Here is a 16,966-nt window from a genome sequence, read left to right as displayed (position 1 = left end):
CCCTTGAATAGCTGGTGGCAAAACCAATATCACAATTCATAAGTTTAAATCAGGTGTAACTGTTGTAATCACCATTAGTTAGGTTGCTAAAATATTGACTGAAATATAACTGAAGCTATTATTTTCACCTATCAGCAGGATATGTAAAATGCAATATCCAATGGCCTGGTAAGACACAATTAAAAATGATGGTTTGTCTCTCATACTCTTGAGTATCTTGTAAAAGACATTTCGTGTTGTATAGATGATCTAGTAATAACATTTGAGCCTTGGAAGCTCTTTTCTCCCATTGTAATACAAATCAATATCAAACAGTTTTTTTTCAGCAGTAGAGCTATCAATCAACATTTTAGTAGAGATTTGGCGATTGTTGTTGACTTTGGAAACTGTTCAGATGTTAAATAATTGCACCATATGTACATTTTAGTAAGTTTGTTTCTGGTATTCAAAAGCAACAGGTGTTTAAGTCTGCATACACGGAGTTTGGAATATACGTTTGCAAATATTAAGTTCAACTGCAAAGAAAAGTGTAATATAAGTTCATACAGAAAAAATACAATTTCTATTGAATACATACACTTAGTTCTTATTTCTGTAACTTATCAGCTTCTATGCAGTTGCAACTTTTAGGGCTGATGATCCATATAGTAAAGGTTGAGAGGGTGAGGCAGAAATGGTTTCCTCAAGACACTTTTTAATCGTTCAGTGTAAAGTAAAATTGAAAACGAAGACATAGTTTTTGCCATGGTTGAAAACAGCCACTGGTATAAAATTATTTCTTGTAATCTTTGTTGTATTTTCAGTTTGTGTCCTTACCTTTTATATAACTCTTCGCTGCCCTTAAGTTCGACAATGTCTTAGAAAATATCCTGGTTTTCAGACTTAACAGTAAACAAAGAGTCAAACAGAGGAAAAAAGTAGAAAAAGAAGCTAACAAGTGTAAAGACTGTGAATTTGAAAGAAATGTATTGTACAACAACAGAAGAATGACGTATTTATACAAAAAATACAACATTTATTGAGCATATAATCTTGGATTTTAGTGAATGTGTACACGTTGTTGAAAATTATTGGGCTTCTAGAACGCAGAAGATCACAGCTATTAAAAAAGACTACACGATTGTGTCTACATCACAATTTCAAGTCAGATGAAAGTCAATGTATATCATAATCCCAGATTAGCTATACTATTTTCGCAACACAAATTCAAGGGAAAATTGAATACTCTTCACATAAGTATAACCTAGAAGAAGGATAATACAAAAGCATTGACAAATCCTGTGAAGTAACCAATATGATATATCTGCACGAGATGATGGTTAAAGTATGTGTATCATTATATTAATGTTGTTCACAAGAATTTCGATTAATGCACAACACATGCGCGCAAAGACTAAAAATCTGTGTTTCAATACACAGGGATAAATATACACAGTAGTTTTTTTTGTTAAAGAAGAGTAGAAACACAAACAGTTTTCGGTACAGTGACACCATTTTTGCAATGTGCAATGCAAAATAAAAAATTAAAAGCAGTAACATTTTATTTATTTGTGTGGTCTGGATACTAGTATGATAACCTTGTATTTATAACACTTAATTTGTGTTTAGCAACAATTCATAAACTGATAATTTTTTATAACTTAAAATCTTACATGTAGGTTCTGGAAGTTTACAGAAGAATATTTCAGGCTAAGGATGACGTTTACGTTTCGTTTATTCACTATTGCAATACGTGCAATACTAGATTACGAACCTCTCAAAACTGGTCATTTGGTATGAATAACTGAATTACTACAGCTATTATTTAGAAAATACAAGATTTTAAATAGGAGTCAAATGTCTTCAGGATGTATCATGGCTTCATCAAGTTTTAACTGTAGGCTATCAATAAGGCTTGTTTAATATAATTTGTTTAAGGAGGGCTATTTATCTTGCTTATACTACATTGTAAAATATTTTAGCAAGATATTACTTTCAAGAACGTTCCTTCAAATGTATACATAGTTTTTAACATTTTCACAAATTATTATACTAAATACCTTGATCATCAAAAGCATGTGTCAGTTCGTGTCCCATAACAACTCCCATGGCTCCAAAATTCAGAGATCTGAGTAAAAAAATATTTAAAAAGACACAAAATCAGATGTCTGCTGTAACAAAAAGATTAAATTCTGTGGAAATCTGTTGAACAGCTTGGACGTTCGTAATTTTTGCCACCAAAACTGGATATCTTCATGAAAAGTAACTTGAGGAACAGTCCAGTCATAATTTTGCCAAATGGTACCGAGTTAGGCTAGTTTCAGGAACTTCGCTCTTCATTAGTTACGCTAGACAAAAGCATATTAAATTATAAGTGCGGGTCTCTTAAAGTGCTGATCTGATGTTCGTGGATATATGGGCGTGGCCAGGATTTTCTTGGAGGAGTTAGTTTGTGTTCGTGAGTTGTCTTTCTTAGATATGAACACACACGCACACAGACATACTTAAAATTACACGAGAATCGATGAACAAACTATACTGAAACAAGTTTACGTGCAAGTGTTAAAACATAATTGGCTACTAACTACTCATAAAATAATTAAAATTTAAGAATAAGTCACACTTATCGGTACGTAAATCGCTTTTTATTAACCGTTTTGCACCTTGTTATAAAAGGTAGATATATGTGTTACGCATCGTATCAAACTGGCTACATGTATCCTGTTATGAACAAACAGTCACAGTATCTTGAAGCTTATTTAGGTTCCGCCACGCAAAGAAAATATTAATTTTTTATTCTAGTCAGAACTTTATTTTACACTGTATTGTCTACCTGTTAATGCATGGTACCTGTTAATCCACATCGTACTGAGAAACGTGACTATTGGCTATTCAGTATACTCCAATATTGTTTTATTATTTGTTGTTAATCGTACAACTACACAGCAGACTATCTATGCTTTATTCATTACTAGTAACGAACCCGAATTTTAGAGCTATAAATCCACAGGCTTACTGCTAAACTACTGGCAGGAGGCTGAGAGGTATATTTGAATACGTTATGGTTTTGCGAAGAATTTTCGTTTCGCTGTTAACCTGCAATTACATTGGTCAGGGAATTGATAATTTTTTTTTGTGGTCCAAAAGGGGGATCGTTCATACCCCCAGACATTCCTCCCTTGTGTTGCTCCTGGTATATGTTGTTTTTATCGTCTTTTATTTATTACAAGCAACTTTTATTTAAATATGTAAATAATGGGTGACATTAAGGTTCACAATTTATTTTTCAGTGTGTGTATATGTGTGTTTTCTTATAGCAAAGCCACATCAGGCTATCTGCTGAGTCCACCAATTATTTTTCAGTATGTTACATGGATATACTATCTATAACACTAATTATTTTAGGATAAAAATGATATTTTTTTCCAAACCTAAATGGGAAAATTAACTGGTAAAATTAACGTTGTTAAATTTTCGTATACCAATGCATTGCGGTGGAAAGAAATTTGGAAGGGTCGGGCCATTGCCACAGTCTCATTTCTAGACGGTTTATTTGTTTGTTTGGAATGAAGCACAAAGCTACACAATGGGCTATCTGTGCTCTGCCCACAACAGATATCAAAACCCGATTTTAAGAGTTGTGAGTCTGCAGAAATGGTGCTGGGTCACTGAGGAGGGGCTTTCTAGACGGATCTGAAAGCATGTCACCATAAAATATTTGAAACTTTAATGATATGAAATTGAATACAGAGCCATTTTGACTAGAAATATCAAATGTACACAGTGTAACGTACTGAATTAAAAGAAGCAAATTATAATACATAACTTGTAGCTGTATAGACAATAAAAATGTAGTGAGGCCATCGTCTGACCGGGTTTACCGCTTTCTACAGTCCTGCTATATCAGTAGTTACTTACGGTGAGTAAAAAACAACACGCAATTTGTATTTACATACATATCTCCATTACGAAAATGTAACTCATCTGTTCAGATACTAAAATAAAGTATTACAACTACAGACCCTAAAACGAATTTGCATATATAACGGAAAGTTATATATAAAGTTTAAAAAATTAATTTTAGGTAACACCTGTAACTGTACTTAATATTAATTAAAAACTGTAACCAACTTTAAAATAACGTAACAAAATGTACGAGAGAAATGTCTTCACTTTTGTTCAATTATATTGTAAAATCAGACACCAACAAATACATTCTGATAAATAAAGTAAAAGGGATAAATGAAATTTAATGCTAATAAAACGTTTTTGTTTTTTTCCAAACCATTGAATTCACTTACTTGGGGTAAGCCGCATCATAGAATGGAGTCTGTAGAATACCAGCTGGAAAGACTGAGGAGAAAAATAATTATGTTGTTGAGAAGCTTATAAAGTTTGTTCTATTTTTGTCCATTCAAGTTGAGGCGAGTTAATAATTATATAGAACTTAAAGATATTTTATCGGGTATTGAAATAAATAATTTTCTCCGAGAACTTCGGTAAGTAACTAGTTTAAAAATCTACCTTGAATGAGATAAAAATAATAAATCTCTCGGTGCCTAAAATCTTCAATTCTAAACTAGTACATAAATTAGGTTTAAAATATGCAGTTAGTTACAACTTATTTAAATGATATATATATTATAAAAGTTGAAATTCTAATTTGTTTTTATTTAAAACTGTGTTAGAAATTTGTGACATCTGGAAATACTCAGCTAAATTTACTATGATTTGACATAAAATAAATCAATATTAGATATATTTGAAACACTAACCAATTTGATTTTTTGTAGCAGTGTAATATGCATTAACTGTAGGCGGTGTCATTTCCCACTCTGTTTTGTTGGCTAGTTTGTCCAGGCGTTTCATATTTCTTAAAAGAGAAAATTTGCTGACCCGAATGTTGTTCTCAAAATATTCATCCTCAGTGAAAGTGAGCTAGAAGAACCAATACAATGTCAGTCTGTAACGAAATTTAAAATTCATTTTAGGCGTTAAAAAACTTGGACATAGGTCAGTTCATCGAGAGCTTGATAACCAATTTATACGAAAACTGGCTATTTTGTGAAAAATAAATTTTTCAAAATAATTCGAATTCGAACTGAACTTCTTTTATTCAGAGTTATCATGAATGTAAATAATTTAAATTACAATAGTTATTCTTGCTACTATCTATTGTTTTATAATCCAAATTTATAAATAATAACCATACATTGGGTAACATTGGATACTAACTTGAATTCATTATTAAACAAAGAACTTTAGTTTTGGAGCTACTCAGTCGTTACACTTTCAAATGTTATAATCTTTGTGTAACTTTCTAAGTGTATTACGAACTATTTTGTAATAAATTCACCTAACAAATATAACAACGTTATAAGGCTTACTCCTTTGTATTTTTCATCCAGTTTTTCAGGATTCATGATAAAGTCTGGGAATCCAATCATGTCAGTAATTGCGTCAGCCTAAAATAAATTAGGATAGTCAGTTGCAATTACTACTAAAATGTAACTGGAACTACGAAGTTGATTTTTCCTAATACTCTCCTCCTCTGCGGAAACTGTCATGTTGTTATCCATGTCTGGATATAACTAGAATAGCCCAGGGTTTAACTTCCTAAACTCATGCACATTCACACATACACAAACAAATGAAATGGTAACTGGACAACAAGACACCTAAAAATGAAGAAGTAGGATATTTAGATACCTAATGATTGTCTAGTTGTTGGTTACTCATACAATGGAATAAATTAAACTGGTCAGGCAAGAAACTGAGATCTATACATGTCCAATATGGTGTATATTTTAAATTTTAATAAAATAAGCCTACTTCCATACCGTTCATATAATGGAGTAAATTAAACAGGTAGTTTATTAGGCCTTAATATATACAGATCAAGCAAAGAAAAAAACACAAAAACTATTGTAATTATTGCTTTATTTTATAATAAACCTGGCCCTTTTTATAAGCTATATTTTTGTGTCGATGTTATTAGCGTTGTAAATCCGTAGACTTACCGCTGTACTAGCGGGGGCCGATTTTTTTTGTGCCCTACCAATACCATGCGTGTGGCGTGTGTTTACGCGATTTGATTTCATTACCCACCAGAATTTCTACCAACCTACCCTCAAATTAAAATTCTTCCAGGCAGGATTAGAATAAACTAATCTATGAGACCTTGGGCGTGGTTAAACATATCAATCGAAAGGGGTTAATCTCCTGCTCTTAAAATTGTAATTAGATCTCAAATCGGCCAAAAGATTGCGGAGAAAAGAGCTAAAGGTTTGCACTTGAAAAAATGAGAGACATTATGCCGCAGCGAAGAGTACTGGCAGTTAAGCTTAGCGTCTGCTATTAAATTTCTCGATAACTCGATTCATCATTTAATTACCAAGTTACACGTGAAAAGCAGTAAGTTGGTTTTGCTAAGCGCGATTTGAATATATTTACAGTTAATTACCTTAATTTTTTTTGTTTCGTAACCATGCTAATTTAAGTTTGGTTTTATGGATGGAGGTTAGAAGATACACAGGAGGGTAATATAATTCCATTATATCATTGCAATAATCATATTTCTATCCTATCGCTAGTTGGATTATTTAGATTGTTTGCTTTTTGAATTTCGCGCAAAGCTACTCGAGGGCTATCTGCGCTAGTCGTCCCTAATTTAGCAGTGTAAGACTAGAGGGAAGGCAGCTAGTCATCACCACCCACCACCAACTCTTGGGCTACTCTTTTACCAACGAATAGTGGGATTGATCGTAACATTATAACGCCCTCACGGCTGAAAGGGCGAGCATGTTGGCGCGACGGGGATGCAAACCCGCGACCTTCAGATTATGAGTCGCACGCCTTAACCCATCTGGCCATGCCGGGCCGATTATTTAGATAATAAGGGAAAATCAATATGTGTAATTCAATTTTCATAAAATTTTGGATATCTTAACTTTGTTATTAACAAATTTAAATAATTTCAATTCACTAAATAACTTTAACTAAACTTAAATTCAGCCTTACTTTATTATATTAGCTTTAACTATTGTTTTTCAGTTATTTGCATAACATTTTATCATCTGCTGTTTTAAAGTTAGTTGTAAAACGTTGTAATAGCTCTTAATGCTATTTAGATGTTTTTCTTCCAGTTACAGTTGCATCTTTTAACCTTGTGTGATTTGAACACATTTATAATTGAATATACACTTATATGTTGCTGTTAGGTAATTTTCTGGCTTTCATGTTTCAACCGCTTTCATGTGTGTGTGTGTGTGTGTTTTCTTATAGCAAAGCCACATCGGTCTATCTCCTGAGCCCACTAAGTGGAATCGAATCCCTGATTTTAACGTTGTAAATCTGTATACATACCACTGTACTAGTGGGGAAAGGAACAACCGCTTGCAGTTAATGTTGATAATATGCTATATATAAACATTCAAAGCACCACAAGGTTGGAAATGTTTTATTTTACTTATATTCTGGATTTTGGTTCAATTTGTTGACAACGATTTCGAAGTTTAAATATCTCTATTCAACAAACCTGTTTAAAAACAATACATAATAATATATACTTTTTAAACATATATAAAAACAAACATTTCTGTAACTATATTTAAAAAAATCAATAATAATTATACATTGTGTAAGATCCATAAACAATTAAATCTAGTAACGAATAAGACACAATTTAAATGTGTGAAATTCCCAAGTAATTTAAATAAGATTAACACACTTTTTTTAAAACAATTTCATAAAAACCAAAACAGATAAAAAAAAACACACTAGAGGTTCTTGTAGGAGGTCACAGGTACTTATGACGCAGTCTCTCAGAAGTAAAGGTGAAACTGTTTGATTGACGTTTCATTCAGGAGATACCTCGTGAATCCACAAACCTTCCCTCGTGCTTAGGCCCGGCATGGTCAGGTGGGTTAAGGCGTTCGACTCGTAATCCGAGGGTCGCAGATTCGAATACCGGTCGCACCAAACATACCCGCCCTTTCAGCTTTGGGGGCGTTATAATATGACGGTCAATTCCACTATTCTTTGGTAAAAGAGTAGCCCATGAGTTGGCGGTGGGTGGTGATGACTAGCTGCCTTTCCTCTAGTCTTACACTACTAAATTAGGGACAGCTAGCGCAGATTGCCCTCGAGTAGCTTTGCGCGAAATTAACAAAAACAAACAATCTTTCGTGCTTAACATTTCTTTGCTACACGCACTCCCCGAGATATTAAGGTCTTTTAGAACCAACATTTATATTGCAGTACAGTAACTAGTGGAGAAGAATGTTGTGTTATTTATTTAGTGCGTGAGCTGGGATAACGTAGTGTAGAGCCCACAAGCCAACGTTACCTCTGGACATGTAAATTTATATACGCCGTGATAGATATATGTTATAGGTGTCTTGTCTTTATATTTGACATAAAGCAATGGTTTCAAGACAATTCTGTTCTTAGTATTAGTGTAAATTTTATTATTCATAAAAATGTTATTCATAAAAATGTTATGAGCATCGCAGTTGGGTTTGACTTGGATTTCTAAGAGACAACTTATGTTGCTTTATTCTAAATCTTAAATTTTCAGTTTAGCCAACATAAATTTCACCTCATATCGTATATTTTAACATATAAATGCATTATTTTTTAGGAATGTAGAAGTAAGATCTTTTTATTTCAAACTTGATAGTTCTGCTTGTGTTTCTTATGGTATTAGTACTGGTAATATAATCTAGACTACAGAGTTGATACCTTAAAATTTTCTATTGAATAATACCTTTCTTGCTTAATTTCAGTATTTTGCTTGTAACAAAGTAAACAAATTTGTTGGTGTTTAAGTTCTTTTTTTAGCGTAGAAAGCAATAATTTTTTTAGTAGAATACACAATGAACAAAATACAGAATTATTTTTATAAAATTAAGCCTGTAATAATGTACGTTACATTAGTATTTCTTACCGCTTATCTACAATTGAAATAACCTGTTTGAGCGACAGTCCCCCAGTGCTACAGTGGTATGTCTGCGGACTCAAAGGGCTAGAAATTGGGTGTCGATACTTGCGGTGGGTAGAGCAGCGTGTAGTTTTAGGCTTAATTCCAAACAATCAGTCTTGGAGTAACATATATTTTGCACTGGGTATAAAAAGTGTGACAAATAGTGAATAAAAGCAAAACAAAAACAAATGACAGACGAAACGGTATTTTTGTGTTTAACATAATAGTTACGTGCCACTTGACAATGATGAAATGTTTAAATACGAATGCAATACCTTATCTTTAGCAAGTTGTCTTGTTTCCGCGTCCATCCAGTCTAAAAGAGGCATATTGTCTTTGAAAGCTTTTTTCACCTCGTTGATCATGTTTTCTGCCTGAAAGACATCAGGATTATTCTGTTTAATTAATATTAGCGGACTCTCAATACATACATTTATTGCATGAGATATTAAGTGGTCTATTATAAAAAAAAGGCTATCTTAATTGTAAATTTTATATGGAATGAAAACAGAACAAATCCATGATCCATCTAAGCTGGTTTAATACAATAAAACTAGTGAATATATATGCTGGAAGGCTTGGGGGTTGACTAACAACCTGGGGGTTATGGGGTTGAAACCTGGCGCCAAATATGTCTCTCTTTCAGTAGCAGGGGATTTATAATGTTGTGGTCAATCAAATTATTAGATGGTAAAGATAAGCGCAAGAGTTGGCAGCCGTCCTGATGATATCTTTGTGTTTGCCAAGTCAAAGTTAGGGAAATAGCAGAAGCTAATACAAAATTCGCTAGTAATTAGTAAATACTAAACAATGTGATCAATGAATGTTAGGATAAAGATCGATGCTTTAGGTTAAGTAAATATTGCTCGTGATAAACTTTCGTTTTCCTCAGCTAGAAGGTACTTTATTTTTTCTTATGTCTGTTTGCGAGCAGCAAAGCTGCAAATGCATAATGAAGGACTCAAATTTCGTAGGCTTTGGTTTTCTGTCATTGTTGACGGGCTTTTATATTGGTGTAGCTAATATAAAGGAAAAAAAGTCTCTGATTAATTTAGTTCAATCCTGATTAAAATAATGTAAAGTGTCGCGGCTATTGAGAATTCTCTCTTTTTGAAACTAGACATTATTTACGGTGGCGCAATAATACCATGAAAACCGGAAATGGTTTTCCTGGAAAAGGCTATCCTGATCCTACCACCAAATTGTTATTGTTCTGTGTAAAGAAATATGCCAGTGTCAAATTACTTATGATATTAAGTGTATGTGAACACATATTAGGTGAATATGAAACAGTTTTTATTCGAATTCATAGTTTCCATATGAAAGAAATTCTGTAACCTAAAAGACCGAGCATGCAACTCCCTCAAGTAGGTTCACAACAAGTTTACTACAATGTCGTATGGCTTTCGAGAGAAACTTAAATAATTTCCTCGTAAAGAGAAATGGTTGAATAATTGAATGTCTAATTGTAGTTTGTATTAAGTGACGCAAACAGAGTTTAAAACTAGCAACAAATACATAAGTAACTATTGAGTTTACACGTTTCTGAATGATATGAATCAAAGTGATGTGTATAGAGATTGTCGCAATAAAAACAGATAAAATTTTGGACAAAGCACTTTGAAATCTATATTATCTAATACACAAAACAGCAAAACGATTAACTATATATTTAAAACTTTTGATGGATTTATTTATGTCTATATATAGCACTAGCTGTCTGCGTATTGTCAACATTTCTAAAGGAAGAAGTTACAAGAAAAAATAAGAGGAAACCCTCAATAGCCTAGACACTTGAAATACTTTCGGCAGGATTAGAGTAGATTAATCTATGAGACCTTTGTTTCTTTTTAATGAATTATATTTCTGTGCACAAACAACACCAAGCATGGGGCACGTTCAACAAACTTACCCTCAAATTCAAATTCGTTTAGGCAGGATAAGGATAAACTAATCTATAAGACCTTAGAGAAGATCAAATATATCAATCAAAGGGTTTTAACTCTTGAGTCTAAAACTGTAATTAGATCTCCAATGGGTCAAGAGATGACGGAGCCATAAGCTAAAACTTTGTACTTGATAAAAAAAAAAAAGAGCGTTTTATGAGCTGCTCAGCCGTGACTAAAATTATCAGCTATATATATAAATATATATATTTTAATTAAAATAAACACAGAATTTTAGCAACGACGCATATTATGATTAAGTATGAATTAAAATCCCTAACGTAAACTTCACTATACACCCGACTATAGAAACATTTTATATTCCTATGTTAAAACGCTCATTTTTCAAAAGTATTTTTATCCACAACCAATCTTAAAACAATAATCAATATTATGATATATGTAAAAAAGCTGTAAATATAATTTCAGTAGAATACTATACAAATAATTATATATTTAGCGTATAATTGATGAATTGGTTAATTTAAGCTACGCCATCTTTTCGTAATTTTAAAGTGATACACCAGAGGGGAATTAAAAATATATCAATATTTTATAATTACGTTTTATTAATTTCGTGGTTACTATTTCTTTTTTTTCAGTCATCTGTAAACGCACAGTTGCAAAGTACACTCCCCCCTCAGTGGAGTTATACTGTTACAAATCGAGTTTCGTTACCTGTAGTGGGCAGAGCACAAATAGCCCTTTATGAAGCTTTGTACTTATTGACAAACAACAACAAGCAAAGTATGCCAATTTCAATTGCTCTTCTCATGATTAACGGGCAGTACTTTCTAATTAAAAAATAAAACAAAAACTTGAAATAAAAGAGATTATGGAAGTGAAAACATGAGTACTCACCATAGTCTTGCTTTCTCCACGGAAAACTTCTCGCACAAACATGGCGCCCAAGGCAAATCCAATTACGTTATTCGTATCTCCAACACAATATCTCCAAGGTGTTTCTCCGCCTTCAGAACCAATCAGAGCTTTTCGTAAGATCTTAGAAGCCTCTCTAAAAGGTTTTGACAAACAGGAAACTAAGCCTTGTACTATGGACCATCCTAGATAGTTGTTTAAGATCCTATAGTGAAGATACATAGAATAAAACGTATTTCTACAAACATGTAATAATCTATTTCATACGAACCATAAAGCTACTTATAAAGTAGTGCTCACCTGTAAATATTACCAGCTGTGAAGCACTAAACTGACTGTATTCAAAACTAACTTGCAATATTTTTCTTACACACTTTACCTCAGATTTATCTTGGTAAAGTTATTTGACGAATGGTTCACAACGTGTTCCAGACAGTTCGGATTTGCAGAAGGTTCAATGTCAGAAATTTGTAGCTAGTTTACATTTTTACATTTATTTATGACATTTATCAATAATGTTGAAGTACTTAGTGCATTAAGAAGCAGCAGCAAATTACATATTTGAAAATATACAGTGTATTTTTTAGTCATGTAATCGCTATACATTTTTGCCTGACCCGGTTTGTGTAGTGAATCTATTAACTTGAGTACAATATTTGATTTTTGAATTCGATACTACTGAAACATACAGAGTCCATAAGTTACGTACAAAGTTTTGAGTATTAAGGAATCGCCTGTGGAGTTTTATTTATTACAAGCGTGTTTGGTTCACCATCACATCTGATATTAATTCATGGTATGCTAAATAAATATTTGGAAATGAGAAAAATAACAAAAACAGCACACACACACACACACACAATACTACAATGAGACCAAAATTCAAAGTTATTCTTCCATTACCACTCCTTTTAGGATGGTATAATCCTACTTTAAAGTTACGTCTAAATATAAAGGGTAACTGGCTTCCTCACAAATGGCTGCAGATAGCGAAAGGCAGTATGAGTTCAGACGTTGTTGGTTGAAGTACTTAACTCCAAACTTGTAACTTCTTAGTTACTGGCGAGTTTTTATTGTCTGCAATATCCCCGATACATATTCCGTTATGACTTAAGGACGACAACTAGGGCTAGTAATGGAAGACTAATTATGAATTTTAGCCTCATTACAATGTTGTTTTTGTTCTGTATTAAGTTCTTGTTGTTTTGAATTTCGCACATGGTTACTTTGTGTTAAATTTATTATTGAGTGCTGATTTTATCTGCCTGAGAACAATTAGTTTATTTTATAGCATTAAATATAGTGATTTATATAAACATATAAATATGGATATAGAGAATAAAGTGCAAAAATTATTAGTACTGTTTACTGTACACAATACACATAGGTTATCTAGTAACGTGACTTAGATGTATTGAGAAATATTTCAGAGCACGTCCATAATCTTATATTCTAGGTTAGTCCTATCCTCTTAGTGTCCAGACAATGACGCAGCATCTTCAGTTTGTTACAAAGGTAATGTATTATTTGATCCACTCTGAACTGTTTAACCTGTGCCATAAGTTCTATTGTACGAAGTATTATCAAATTTATTTGTCCTAATTCTCTATAATTAACAAATACATAAGCGAAAGCCTGATTTCACATGAGCTCTACTAACTAATAGAGATCTATTTGTACATATGTTAGTAATAATTCAGCAATAAATCATTAAACAAATTGATCACACAGGCGTATACAAGTTAAAGGCTTACATACAAAAAAAAAAACTCTGAAAAAACGTGAGGAGGTCATAAAAACACACAATGTTACACAAAATATTTTCTTCCTAAAGAGAAAAAGGGGCCAGTAGGGGAGGTCATATATAATTCCTAAGAATTTTGTATTATAATTGATGTTACAAATTTATGTTTAATGTTGCTGGTCAAAGCTACTGGATCACACAGTAATACATAAAGTTATATTTATTTTCAATTAATAGCAGCTTACGTTTTGCCTTCGGGAGTAGATAAGTAATTAGTGATTAAACTTGACATATTTTCCAGAAAGTCTGGGGCGTAAACCACAATATTATCAGAGTTATCGATTTTCCTTCCAATCTGTTTGAAGCCATGGTTTAAGTACTGGACCCAGTCGACCACTGGAGCGATTTTTTGTAACTGACCAATCGTCATCTTGTGGTAGAGTTTTTCTTCATCTTTCCGCTGGTCAGCTGGTATAGTAATCTAGCATATATTATTAATAAGATAAATTAACACAAAAAGGTAGATAAACAGTAATAAGGATAGACTAGATAAACTGATAAGCAGTTACACAAAGACATAGATGGATAAATATGTTCTTACTTACATTTGCTAGCTTTGTTTCAAATTCAATGACCTCTGAAAACTGACGTCGGGTATCATTTTCCTCACCCCCTAAAAGCACTCCAACCAGTGTCATATAGTTTAAGTACGCTGTCAACACCTTTAACAAAAGGAAATATCTTAAGAAAGATCACAGCTTAGAAAACTTACTATTTGGACAATACACAATAATTAACGGATAATTCAAATCTATATAAATATAATAATACTGTCATTTGTCTGTCCACGTAACTAATTCGTAGAATCTGAGTGGAGCTTCACCAAGTTGAGTGTGAAAGTTCATTGGATCCACATAAAAAATACATACAAATTTGCCATTTTATATATTGCGATTTTTTATGGGCGTTTTCCCACTTTTTTACCACTGTTTCGTTCCCTGTTGATGGATCTTTACCAAAATTAGTTTGGAGGTTCATTGCGTCCATGAAGAGATACTTGAAAATTTGTGGTTTCACGTTTTTGTTTTGTATAGGCATTTTTGCAACTACTATAAGGAAAAAACTTTTTATATTCTAAAATAACCTTTCATTAATCATGAACTTATAGAAATTCCGTCCAGAAGACAGGTACTTCAGCTGGTTTACAATATTTTAAATATAACAATGCAAAATCCTTTACAAAACTAATGTCAATCCACCCCTCAATTCATTTCTACCCACCATTTAATAATCCGTCTTATAATCTGAAACGTAAATGACTGGTGATTCAGCTAATTCTTTTTTTTTTTTAAAGGAATATGTCGATTGGTTTTGTTTGTTTGTTCTTGAATTTCACCAAAAGCTACACGAGGGCTATCTGCGCTAGCTGTCCATAATTTAGCATTTTAAGGCCACAGGGAAGGGAGTTAGCTGGTCATCACCACTACGTCCTACAATCATTTGTGCCGCTTTATAAATGGTGCAATTAGTTCGGCTTCAGTGTAATGAACAATAACGCCCATTTTACATTGTATAAAACCAGTCCGCCCGGCATGGCCAGGCGGTTAGGGCTCTTGGCTTGTAATCTAAGAGTCGCGGGTTCGAATCCACATCACACTAAACATACTCGCTCCTTCAGCCGTGTGGGCGTTATATGTGACGGTTCATCCCATTATTCCTTGGTAAAAAGATTAGCCCAAGAATTGGCGGTGGGTGGTGATGAGTAGATACACTCCCTCTTGTCTTACATTGCTAAATTAGGGACGACTAACGCATATGTAGCTTTGGGTGAAATTAAAAAACAAAGAAACAAAAATACGAGTAACATCGTTCCCAAACGTAGGCGGCCCGTCATGGCCAGGTGGGTGAGGCGTTCGACTCGTAATGTTAGGGTCGCGGGTTCGAATTCCGGTGGCACTAAATATGCTCGCTCTTTCAGCCGTGGGGGCGTTATAATGTTACGGTCAATCCCACTATTCGTTGGTAAAAGAGTAGCCCAAGAGTTGGCGGTGGGTGGTGATGAATAGCTGCTTTCCCTCTAATTCTATTCTGGTATATTAGGGACGGCTAGCGCAAATGGCCCTCGTATAGCTTTGCGCGAAATTTAAAAAAAAAAATATCCAAAAGCAGATGCATATGTTGGAAAAACATTCATTATTGTCTTTGTTTTGTTACCGTTTCAAATTTCCTTTCATGTGATTTTATTGAACCAGGAAAATCATCATAAAGAATTAAACCATCTTCACAGAAAAGTAAATATATTCATTGTTTAGAATTTGTAATTTAGTTTTCAGAATGTGCTAAGCAAGTAAACTTTATTGCACGTTACATAAAGAAAGAATTCAGCTAATCTTGAATAAATGTTAGGCCCAGCTTACACGCTTTGACACAAACCCCTAAGTTGCAAGTAAAATAGGTTAAGAAGTTAGAAACAAATATAAATAAGAGAAAAACAATAATAAGATATAAAACACAGTGAAACTGTACAATTCTCCCAGTAGTCAATTATAAGTTAACTCGTAAATAAAAGTAAATTAATTTCATTTAAGCACTGAATGCTGTTCTAGAAGATAAGGGAATATACTAGTTATTCGTACATTTAATGCACAATAATGTTTCTATAATAACCTCGAGCTATTAATTCTATCACTTCTCAAGATAATTAACAATTACAAAGCATCTTAATTTGCATAATATTTAATCTGTTTAATATTTTCAGATGGACGACACCGTCCTTCAGGGTGGTTCTCTTATAATATTCTCGAGGAGATTTACCCATTGACGTACATCCCCTATGCAAATAGCTATCCCTAATGTAGTAGTGAAAGACTAGAGGAAAGACGGCTAGTCAACACCACCCACACAAAACTTTCAGACTCCTCTTTTATCAACGAACAAGGAGATTGACCTTTACTATGGTTAAAAAGACGACCATGTTCGACAAACAAGATTCGAACCCGTGATCCACAGATTGTGAATTCATCGCCCTAACCACCAGACCATGTCAGCCCCATTCGTAACATTATCTAAGGTATATAGATGAATAAAAGGGAGATAATTCAATTTTGAGTGTTAACAAACTAAACTGATACGAAATATACACACTTCATCATGGGTCACTAATATCACGTGTGCTTCTTTTTTTTCTGAGATACTGTAAACATTACATGACAGTTGTTATATCTCGTCGTCGTGAATTATTGTTTTAAGAATTAGGCTTGGCATCGAGTTGATTTTATTTCTTAAATTTTGCTCGGATACCAGGTTACCTTTAGGTGTCGTAGAAGATCTTATTTGTGACATATTGTCTTAAGAGCTGGCCATTTTTTTTTTTCTGATCTTGCCTTGTGACAAATTATTTTTTACATTTCACCTTGATGTCAAATACTTTTATAG

The 16,966-nt window shown here is 33.2% G+C and overlaps 1 protein-coding gene across 5 annotated transcripts in view; it reads right to left on the bottom strand.

The window, feature by feature from the left end:
- Positions 1-16,966, bottom strand: part of Nep3 (M13 family metallopeptidase neprilysin 3) — a 107,220-nt gene that overhangs the window by 11,276 nt on the left and 78,978 nt on the right. For 4 of the 5 annotated variants that reach the window (XM_076450522.1, XM_076450521.1, XM_076450523.1 and 1 more), the window contains 8 exons: positions 14,137-14,253; positions 13,777-14,012; positions 11,770-11,992; positions 9,238-9,336; positions 5,367-5,444; positions 4,755-4,917; positions 4,281-4,332; positions 2,040-2,107 (listed from right to left, as the gene is read on the bottom strand). In XM_076450522.1, the coding sequence (XP_076306637.1) occupies positions 2,040-2,107; positions 4,281-4,332; positions 4,755-4,917; positions 5,367-5,444; positions 9,238-9,336; positions 11,770-11,992; positions 13,777-14,012; positions 14,137-14,253 (1,036 nt within the window). Of the gene's footprint in view, positions 1-1,013; positions 1,244-2,039; positions 2,108-4,280; positions 4,333-4,754; positions 4,918-5,366; positions 5,445-9,237; positions 9,337-11,769; positions 11,993-13,776; positions 14,013-14,136; positions 14,254-16,966 lie in introns of those variants that run through there. The other variant, XM_076450525.1, reaches the window with a different exon arrangement.

The sequence above is a fragment of the Tachypleus tridentatus genome, chromosome 8, assembly GCF_004210375.1.
Source record: "Tachypleus tridentatus isolate NWPU-2018 chromosome 8, ASM421037v1, whole genome shotgun sequence".
Classification (NCBI taxonomy): Eukaryota; Metazoa; Arthropoda; class Merostomata; order Xiphosura; family Limulidae; genus Tachypleus; species Tachypleus tridentatus.
This window is presented reverse-complemented; position numbering and strand designations above follow the sequence as displayed.